At 44.6% G+C, this 10,406-nt stretch overlaps 1 protein-coding gene across 1 annotated transcript in view; it reads left to right on the top strand.

Moving 5' to 3' along the window:
• Arhgef7 (Rho guanine nucleotide exchange factor (GEF) 7) overlaps window positions 1–10,406 on the top strand; it is an 87,347-nt gene that overhangs the window by 58,982 nt on the left and 17,959 nt on the right. The window contains exons 9-14 of the mRNA XM_013022723.1: window positions 2,727–2,865; window positions 3,573–3,632; window positions 4,339–4,485; window positions 6,867–6,953; window positions 8,294–8,372; window positions 8,506–8,645. Of these exons, the coding sequence (XP_012878177.1) occupies window positions 2,727–2,865; window positions 3,573–3,632; window positions 4,339–4,485; window positions 6,867–6,953; window positions 8,294–8,372; window positions 8,506–8,645 (652 nt within the window). The remainder of the gene's footprint in view (window positions 1–2,726; window positions 2,866–3,572; window positions 3,633–4,338; window positions 4,486–6,866; window positions 6,954–8,293; window positions 8,373–8,505; window positions 8,646–10,406) is intronic.

Here is a 10,406-nt window from a genome sequence, read left to right as displayed (position 1 = left end):
GTGTGAATCTGGGCGAAAGCATGAGCATTCTAATGGGTGGATGCCTTTTCCTTCATCATATGATCATGGACGCTGTATGTTCATGTCAGCTTCTGAATGAATGACAGATTTCATATGTGAATGTGTAAACATGGCGGATTTACTTCCCCGTGGGTGGCTACTTTTTAATGTACAAGTCTTATGTGTGTGCTGCAGTGCACCTGCAGCGTTGTTTCAGTTGGCAGAGGAAGCACACTGGGGTGGCCAACAGGGGATAGAATTAAGCTCAAGGTCCCTGTGTGTCAAAGGAACTAACTAAGGAGGTATGAAAACGACACAAAACTTCTTTAGGACCATGAATGCAGTTCTTTTTCTTAGTTATGTACATGTTTTAATGTGTGGACATTCTAAGACGTTAGTTTTGCTTGTGGAAATTTTACTTGTTAGTTTTAGGAATGTAGGGGTAATAGTCACTGTCATAATGAGATGTCACCAAAACCCCAAATACCAATAAAGACCAGATTAGAGGGTTCCTGGTGTTTTTCTGCTGGTGGCTCCTATTTAAATTGCACTGTTAGTATAATAAACAAAGGCTGATTTTTATGAGGCTGTGCCTGGTGAAAATTGGTAGAATGAAAGTTTGTGGTGTCTTAGGGCCTGGCAGAGAGTGTGATGGGAGGCACCAGGGCTGTACACCAGGTTGTGTGTACGTGTGGTGACACCAGTCACTTGCCAGAAAGGCCTTTGCTATCTATGGTGTCTAGGACAGTGTGGGTCTGGGGGTTCACTGCCTTGGAGCCTGCTACTGCTAAGCTGAGGAAAGGGCCGGGGAAGTGAAGCAGAAGGCATCTCCACAGTGACTGTGAGTGGCTGCACACCACGGGCTCTCAGTGATCATCTTGGCTTCTACACAGCATGACCTGAAGGTGCACAGTGCCACATTGCATGCCTGCAGATCTCATTGTGTTGTCTAAATAAGCCCAAGCCTGCAGCTTTCTGGAGAACACAGAATCATAGAGACAAAGATTGTGAGTTGTGTACTGCCTGTAAAAGTATAGACACACACCCATGTGCACACCCCTAGCAGTAATTGGACAATTTCTGTGCCAATAATTTTAATTATATCATGATGGTGAAGTCTTCGTCATATTTAGAATTGGGAAAAGGTTCCATTCATCTGTTAACTAGGATTATGTGATACTTTCTATAGTTAGCTTTGAGTTTTGTATATATGTATATTTGAAAGATTGATGCTTGGTATGTGTAGCTAGACCAAAGGTGCTACGCAACACAGGAATGTCCTCGACAGCCTGTCCAGTGAGCCCCCGAGGTGTTGTGGGAGGTACTTGGATAGAGTCTCCTGTGGAGAAGCTCCACACTTTGGAAATGGAAAGCTATTTGCAGCTGGCTCATGGCTTTTTCACCTGATTCTGGAGTTGGTGTGGTGAGTAATGGTTGAGTAAAGCATCCTTGTTCTCCCTTCAATTCCTAAACACCAGAGGAATGAGGATGGGGTATGGAGGGACGGCCTGCTCCAGCTCACGTTCACACGTGTGCCACCTAAAACATTCACTCTCTGTGGTCTGTCTGTGGCCTGTATTCTCAGCAGGAGCCCCTGGCTTGGGGATGTGTTGGGGGCTGGAGAAGGCTGGCACCTGGTAAGACTTGGGTAGGGAAGGCCAGCTTTGTAGCTCACCTGAGGGTCTCGAGGTTGTTTAGGTTGTCTAGAGAAGGTTAGGCTTGGGACAACTCTTCTTGGGAGATGTGGGAGGCATTTAAGTCAGGTCCTTGGATGTCCCCTGAGGTTCACTTGCTTATGTGGGTCTCCTAGGATGGGGTATGCTGCCTGAGCCTCACTCTGGTGCCCAGCCTGGGGTGCAGCCACTGAGGCCCCATGGTTGCTGCAGGTGGCTGTGCAACATGAACAGCTCTGGGGGGGGTGGGGAAGGGGGAAGATGGCTCTCAGTCCCCACAGGCCTGCTCATACCATGCCTGTTGACCTCTGAGGGCAGGGACAACAGAGAGAGTATGAAGGACTGACCATGTGTGAGATGTGTGCGGTCTGAGTGGCTGTGAGAGGGAACTGTGGTTTCTGGTCCTGCCCTCAGTTTCCCCTTCTGTTCTTCCCGCGTCCTGGGGGAATGCAGCACGGTTGACCTGTGACTCACCTCTACATATCCAGCCTGTGTGTCTGGCCCTTTTTTGCCATGTTCCATCACCTGCACTGCACTAGCTGCCCCTGCAGTGTGTAGTGTCCTGCTCTGCCCCTGTGGTTTGGGGCATCCTTTCCTCAAGCAGCTCGTGTGACTTGGAGATGGCTAGAAGCTGGTCGGGTTTTGGGTGACATTCTACCACCGAACTGCATCCTGTCCCTCAGGAAAGGGATATGAATGGAAATGAACAGAGGCTACTGGTCCAGGGTGAGCATGGTCTCCTGGCCCCTGGACCAGGAGGAAGGAGCCATTCCTTCTCTGTGCATGCTGCTTCCCCTGAGACAGGTCTGTGTGGTACCCACACACCACAGGCTGCTTGGGCCAGTGGAACTGCAGATGTGTGTTCTATGTAAGAGCAGTAGAAGGTTTGACAGGTTCCCTTTTGTGTTGGGACATAACCAGACCAGATTTGATTATTGTAGAACCTATCACCTTTACAGTGAGCACTTGTCTGAGCCCTGGCTCTGACTAGTAAAGCAAAGCCACACTGTGGCATCCCTAACCACACATTTCCCTTTCCTGCCCTGCTGCCAGCGAGGACCTGGGGGAGTTCATGGAGACAAAGGGCGCCAGCAGCCCTGGGATCCTCGTGCTGACCACGGGCCTCAGCAAGCCCTTCATGCGCCTGGACAAGTACCCCACACTGCTGAAGGAGCTGGAGAGACACATGGAGGTACCGTGCGCCCGCTGGGCACTGGGCTGTGGGCAGGGAGTGGTGCTGGCACAACATCTGGCAGAGACTGCTGTTCTCAGCTGATCAGTGTGGCGTTTTTAGAAGCCAGCACCAGCACTTAGTTTACCCAGAGTTTCAAAATGATCTTGTTAACTCTGAAGTTTATTTCCTTATTCAGCTCTACAGATGGAAAAGATTTGCCTTCTTATCATCTCTGCCCATCAAAACATTTCGAGAGCCGGGAAGGACTCTCATGCCCAGTAGTGAGGTTGTGCAGTGACAGTGATAAGAGCGCTGCTTAAGCAATGGCAACATCTGTCAGTTTTGAACTCTCTGGGTTTGGAGGGCTGTTAGTTTTCCTTCATTTCAGCTCTGCTGTTATAGGGCAGAGCATTCAGAGATGGCCAAAGCGTGGCTTTAGTTACAGAGCTGACAGTTCTAGCCCTCACTCTTGTTCTTCCTCTCCAGATTGCTTTCCCTTCTCCTCAAGCCCACTGCTTCATGATTAAGAAAGAAAGAGAGGGAGGGAGGGAGTGGGAGAGAGAGAGAGAGAGAAAGAGAGAGAGGAGAGAGAAAGAGAGCCTTTTAATGCTGTAAAAGAAAGGGCCATGTTAAGGGCTGAAAGGTATTAGAAAGGTTTTGGGTTAACCTACAGAGAGTACCATTTTTTATTATGAAAGCTAATGGTGTGTTTCTTTTATCCAAAGGAGTATCATCCTGATAGACAAGATATTCAAAAATCTATGACTGCCTTCAAAAATCTTTCAGTAAGTGATTAAGCATATTACTTTCCCCTCAGGTATTCTTATGGCAAATGCACATAGTCAATCAAAAAGTTAGGTGGTAAAAAGTTACTTTTGACTTGAATTTAATGTTTACTCAGTTGAAATAAAAGCAAATGAATAGTAACATTCTATGGCAAAATTCTCTTGTTTTAGTGTTAGTGTACTGTAGGTACCATACAGCTGATAGGCTGATTATGTGAAATTGAGCCACTTTAAGATCATTAAAAGTGTTTCCTCACGTCTCTCCATGGGAACTTTTGTGATACTCTAGGGAATACACTGCCAGTGGTGCTATCTTCTGATGTCACATTGTTTTACCAACTTGCTTTTGAAACCTTTGCCTTATTTATAGCTACTTATTCTGTTTTCCTTTTCTTCGTTAGCAGGTTAAAAGCCAGAATGGAAATATTTTGCTGTTTGCTGTATAATTCTTCTTTCTAAAAATGATATTTTTCTAGAATATTGTTTGGACTATTTTTCCAGAGTCATTGTTTTTAAAGAATTTTGTTTTTATTACTTCCTACTTTGAAGCAAAACTTGCAATTCCATACAGTTAAGAAAATCATTAGCTGATCTGTCTTAAGAAGTAAGACACAAAATAATAATTGTTCTAGGAAAAAGCAATGTGACCAAAACTTAAGATTTTGGAAACTTGTGTCTCTGAACAGTATCACCCTGTGTCTTGCAGGCCCAGTGTCAAGAAGTACGAAAAAGGAAAGAGCTTGAGCTGCAGATTCTGACGGAAGCCATCCGGAGCTGGGAGGGGGATGACATTAAGACTCTGGGCAATGTTGTGTACATGTCACAGGTCATGATTCAGTGTGCAGGAAGCGAGGTACTGCAACTAGCCTGTGCCACAACTCTCTTTCCTCCTCTTTCTCTCCCCACCTTGCCAGTACTGGTGTTTGAACTCAGAGCCTCAAATTTACTAAGCTGACTTGCTCACTCAGGATGGTCCTATGCCACTTGAGCCATGAGTCTAGCCTGGCTTTTTGTTGGTTGTTTTTGGAGATGGAGTCTCCAGAATTCCCTGCAGTTGTCCAGATCTCAGCCTCCTGAGTAGTTGAGAGTATAGCAGTGAACCACCAGTGCCCATCTTATCCTAGTTTTTTTTTTTGGTTGGTCGTGGGCCTTGAACTCTGGGCTTGGGTGCTGTTCCTGCACTCTTCAGCTTAAGGCAAGTGCTCTACTGCTTGAGCCACAGCACCACTTCCCCTATCCTGCTTTTTAAGACTTTGAAGTGCAAGTCCTGGCTTAGGTTATAACTGTGGTTGGTGTTTTGTCCTTGACAGGCAGAGAAAGGCCAGATGTAAGTAGAATGTTTAGAGCTGTAGGCCCATTAGGTAGTTCAGTGCAGCCAGAGGCAATGTGCTCCAGAGCACTTGTGAAGCAGAGGATGTATCCAGACAGGACTGGCATGTGACATCAAAGTCTGCCTCAGGACCCGAAGGCCTGGCCTGGCCTGAGTTTCCCATCAAGCATCCCTCCTGGGAACCTGCAATTTCCAATGTTAAGGCCCTATACTTTTCTCTTAATTGGTATTCTTGGGAGGCACAAATTTGCTTGTGGGTTAGGTGAAGCAGGAGAATAAACTGGATTCTTGTGCTATCCCCACAGAGTGGTAATTGACCAGTTGTGTTTTATGATTTGTGGAAGTTACATATTTATTGGGTCACTAAGCAGTTATCTTACTTTGATTCTACCTTTGCAAAAAAAAAAAATCAGTCTGGAGGAAGCATGCTAATAACCCATTTTAACCTAAGAAGCTCTTTAAAAAATAAGAAACTGAATTTAAACTCACACCACATGTTCCTTCCTTGCATGAAATTTTCAAATGGAATTCCTTTTATGTACTTTGAGGCTTTGTGGTATTGAGTATCCTAGAAATTAGACTTTCCTCATTGACCACATTGACCTGAAACCCCCAGATCTTTCCAGGAACAGTTTGTTTCTAAATCCTGTAATTTTAAGCTTTTTCTGAAGATAATCTGAAACATTTCCTGAAGTGTGTTTGTTGCAGTGTTAGTGGGTTCTACCCCAGACATGACCCATGGGCGTAAGCAACCTAACTGCGAAGATGTCTGTCTGCAGGTGCTTCCTGGGCCAGTGCTCAGGACATTTCCAGCACATTGTCAGTTCCAAGAGGGGAGCCTGATGTTGTGTTCAAGACTTCCTTAAGATACAGATCTTTTCATTTATTCTTTCATTTTTATGGTACTAGAATTGATCCCAGAGTCTTACTGGATAAGTACTGTGTCATGTCCCTCCTACTTGAGCCACTTCCCTACCCTTTTATTTTGTGTTTTGAGATGAACCTCTCTAACTTTGCCCTGGCTAGCTCAAACTGCTAGCCTCCTGCTTTGGGTCCCTCCCCTTCTCCCCGCTGTCTCTCCCCACAAGTAGGTGGCATTACAGCTGTGAGACACTCTGCCGCCCAACTCACAGTATGGTTGTTGTCTTTTCAAGGCACTTTGTGCAGTCGGTGCTGAAGAGTGTACAAGAGTGTACAAGTGTCTGGCTGGTGTCTCAGTGCATGGATAGGATTCTGATGTCCCTGTCTGTGTGTATCCTAGACTCTTGGGAAATTTTGTCTGCAGATGTGATCTCTCTGGTTTATGTTATCAAGTCATTTTAATATACAAGTCATGCTTTCATGTATTCCATGCAAACCAGGAAAAACTAAGAGACAAATGAGAACAGTTTGACTTGTAGAAGCCCCCTATTTCCCTGCCTCTCAGTACATTTTCTGAGTTTTTCTTTTCTGATCTATGAAAAGAAACTTTTAGAACTAAAATAATGTGCTTGTGACTCCAGGGAACTTTTTAAATAGTTTCTTTGTTAGCTTTTATATGTTAAAGTATTTAACCTGTTGGTTAAAGTGCTCTTTTTATATCAGAATTGATCATAACCGTTTCCATTTAACTTAATACAATTTAGTAGAAATACCAATAGGAAATATTTGTCAGGTCATAGTATAACATTAGCAAGTAATTTTTTTTATTGATTTATATCAGTTAGACAGGAGATGAAAAATTTCATCTCCACACATTTCAGCTGTGTTCCTCTCTGTCAAACTCACTGACCTCTTTCCCCCCAAAACAGTATCCCCAATAGGTTTTCTTGTTTCATTTTTACAATTGAAAATCTGTTTTTGATAGTATCTGACCTTTTTTATCCAATAAGTGTGTTTTAGAAAATTACTTTTTTTTTTTTAAGGAAAAGAATGAAAGATATCTTCTGCTCTTCCCCAACCTTTTACTAATGCTATCTGCCAGCCCCAGGATGAGCGGTTTCATCTATCAGGTAAAACACAGTTGGATTTATGTTTATTGTTTGTGAGGGATATGGAAGTCATTTTGACACTGGTTTTGAACTTTTGCACTGTGTCACACACATCTGTGTGTGGCCAGTGGCACTTTTGGCACTTGCTATTTTTAATCAGTGTTGTTCAGATAGGAAGAAACTTGCCACCTGGGCATCCTACTGTCTAAACCCCATCTACTTCTCATTGCTTTGAGTGAGTGTTTTGTTACTGTGTATGATGGAGAATGCAAGTACTTGTAAGAAAGGGAGTGTTTACCTGTGGGGCCGTATTGTAAAGACACGGTGCTTGGGCATGTCAGTATGCCATGCACAGCATCATCTCATGCAAAGCATGTTGGGCTCCACAAGGCACAATGGGTTCAGTGGGCTGGTATAGAAGAAAGTGTGTTGTAAGGGGTCTGACACCCACAGACCTTCATTATCCCGTCATATGTAGCATGTGCCTGCCTAACCTTGCGGTTTCAGTCCTTCCAGTGGTTTCTTCAAAGAATCCTGCAAGAAGTGGGTGGTTCTTGGCTCTGAGATGGGTGCAAGCAGTCTTCCCTATGCATTCTGTGGGATGTCAGGGGAGGGGGGATGCAGGCTGCCTAGTACACTGCCTCCCAGATGTTGATTTTCATGAGCAGTTTGTACATTGCCCCGTGTCCTGTTGGGGCAGCTTGCTCATACCGTATTGGGAAGTGCTGCTGTTGGCATGCTGATGGAGCCCCCCTCCCCTTACTGACAACTTAGCCTCAAACAACGACACACTTTTTCTAAAGATTCAGCCCAATTGGCCATGGCTGTGGGACGAGATATTTTGTGTTGGCATCTGCTTTGTTCATAAGGATCAGCTTTTCATCCTCCATCTGGGATCTCAAAGCTGACATTTCAGGCCCAGGTCCAGGTCCTCTCATTGTCAGGGGTTGCTGCTGTTAGCACCTGTCTGCAGCCAGCCCCATGTTACTGCCCCCCAGTTCCTGCTCTTAGATTCAGGGTCTTGTTTGCTTCATAATACTGACATGTCCTTTGAAACAGCTGCTGTACTCTGATTTTATAATAGTGTAATGTTTTTTGTGTCTGTTTATGTTTAGAGAAATCAACAGATGAACATTCTGTTCAGTTTTATACTTTACCTTCTGGTGTCTTCACTGTGGTATTATGTCTTATTTTAGGTAGTTTTTAATTTTACACATGTACTGCTATAAGCAAATAGCACAATGCACAATTTGGTGCACAATGTTTCTCTGTCATTTTTAAAGTCAGTTATGTTTTATAATAGCACATTCTCTACTAGAAAGGCACTGATTATGTTTTTTTTTGTCGGGGGGTCTTTTTAGGGAAAGCTACCAACGACAGGAATGACAATCACAAAGCTTGAGGACAGCGAAAACCATAGAAACGCATTTGAAATATCAGGTGATGGGTGCAAGCTGGTGTGCATCTGCAGCACCATGCAGTGTCACAGCTGCCCTCTGTGCAGATCCTTGCTTGTGTATTTCTGGGAGGATGTGTAAGTGTGTGTGTATTCACCCATTCTTTTTCATCTTAGGGAGCATGATTGAGCGGATACTGGTATCTTGCAACAACCAACAGGACCTCCATGAATGGGTGGACCACCTGCAGAAGCAAACGAAGGTCACAGCCATGGGCAACCCCACCATCAAGCCCCACTCTGTGCCGTCCCACACCGTAAGGGCTCCCATGCTTCTCCTTGGCCCTAGAGGTGGCCTGGGGTGAGGGGTTTGGCTGTGTCAGGGTTCTGAGACCTGCCTCCTGCGCTCTGTGGGCTGTGGTCTCACATGGGAGTGTGGTGCCCTCTGCCTCGTATGCTCATGAGATCACTGATGTGGGGTGTCTTGCTAGCCTGTTCAGAGCCACTCCCAAGATCATGGGGTGCCCACCAACACCCTAGGACCACTCAATTCATAGGGAGTGTTTTTCTGAAAATTTTAACTACATTTGTTATGTTGTGGGTTTTTTTTAAAAGGTAAATTGTGATCATGAAGGCAACCAGATTTGTGTTAAAGACATTACAATCTAATTTTAACATTAATTTTAAGAAAGGCATTATTTTTCAATTAATAAAAAGCCCAACAGCTTTTGATTTTTTTTAAAGATACACAGCATTTCAAATCAACAGCCAAATCCAGGCCTCGTTGAACTGTTTGTGATTAAGAAATAGACGCTGAATTATTTTAACATTATCCTCTTTAGTTAAAATTCAATAGGGCTTTTCAAAAAACAAATTATGGCTGGTGGCTCACGCCTGTAATCCTAACTACTCAGGAGACTGAGATCTGAGGATCTCGGTTCAAAGCCAGCCCTAGATGGCAGGAAAGTCTGTGAGACTCTTATCTCCAATAAACCTCTAGAAAACCCAAAGTGGCACTGTGGCTCAAGCGGTAGAGCACTAGCCTTGAGCTGAAGAGCGCAGGGACAATACCTAAGCCCAGAGTTCAAGCCCCATGACCGACAAAAAAACCAAAAAAAAAAACAAATTAAGATTTAATAGGCATTTTCCCTTTAATTTTCCTCCCGTCTTCATTAGACTAGTAGGACAGTTTCTGCTTTTGTGGCTCACTTTCCTGTCTTCATATGAAGGGTCATCATTACATTTACCCCAAAGCTGAAGCTGGGAGATGGCTGTCTCCTGCTCTTGCTCTGTCAGCAGGTGGAGGCTAGAACTAATGCTGGCCCACACAAATGGCCATGCTCTAGACACTTCTCCTTACATAAAAATCCCTGTAGATGTTTAGTTTTCATGAAACTCCACTTACCTAGGGGCTGTAGATATGCCTGAAGCATGTCTGCAGGGCAGTGTATGTGGTTTCTCATTCAGATCTTCAGTTGCAGCCTGAAAGTATAGTTTTCTTTTGGGCAGACTTTGCTGTATACTTGGGCCTGTACTTCATTGTTTCTTTCATGTCAGGCAATGGTGCTAGGCTGGTACCCTTCAGCAGGGCATGTGCAGTCCCTGAGGGTTGGGAGAAGATGCTTACCTCAGTTACCACATTTGAAGTGCTCTACATGCTCTTGGGAGCATCTCTGGGATTCTCTCTGTTCTGCCTGGGATCCAATTTGAATGTATTTTCATTTTCCCATCAAATATACTCCTATAACTTTCTTAGATGAGGACAAGTCAGACAATGTTTGACACAACTTTCTCTGCATGTAAGTTACCTCGTTTGAGAAAGCTTGTTTTGTGTAGTAGTGGTCAATAGCAGCTAGCTCCTATCTAGGAGCTCATGATTGGTGGGGGTGGTGGAGTTTGGCCTTGTTTCTGGGGTCTGTCACACCTTTAGCAAGATGGCTCCACCAGGTGTGGACTCCCAGAACCCCTCTGCCTGCCCCATGAGGCACTTGGGGCCCAGTGTTTCATTTTGAATGTTGGCTACTTTAAGATTTTGTTTCATTAGCAATGTGATGAAATGTTCTGAGGATGTACAGGAA

This window comes from Dipodomys ordii, unplaced genomic scaffold, assembly GCF_000151885.1.
Source record: "Dipodomys ordii isolate 6190 unplaced genomic scaffold, Dord_2.0 Scaffold64, whole genome shotgun sequence".
Taxonomy (NCBI): Eukaryota; Metazoa; Chordata; class Mammalia; order Rodentia; family Heteromyidae; genus Dipodomys; species Dipodomys ordii.
The sequence above is the reverse complement of the archived record's forward strand: the minus strand, read 5'-3'. Positions and strand labels throughout refer to the sequence as shown.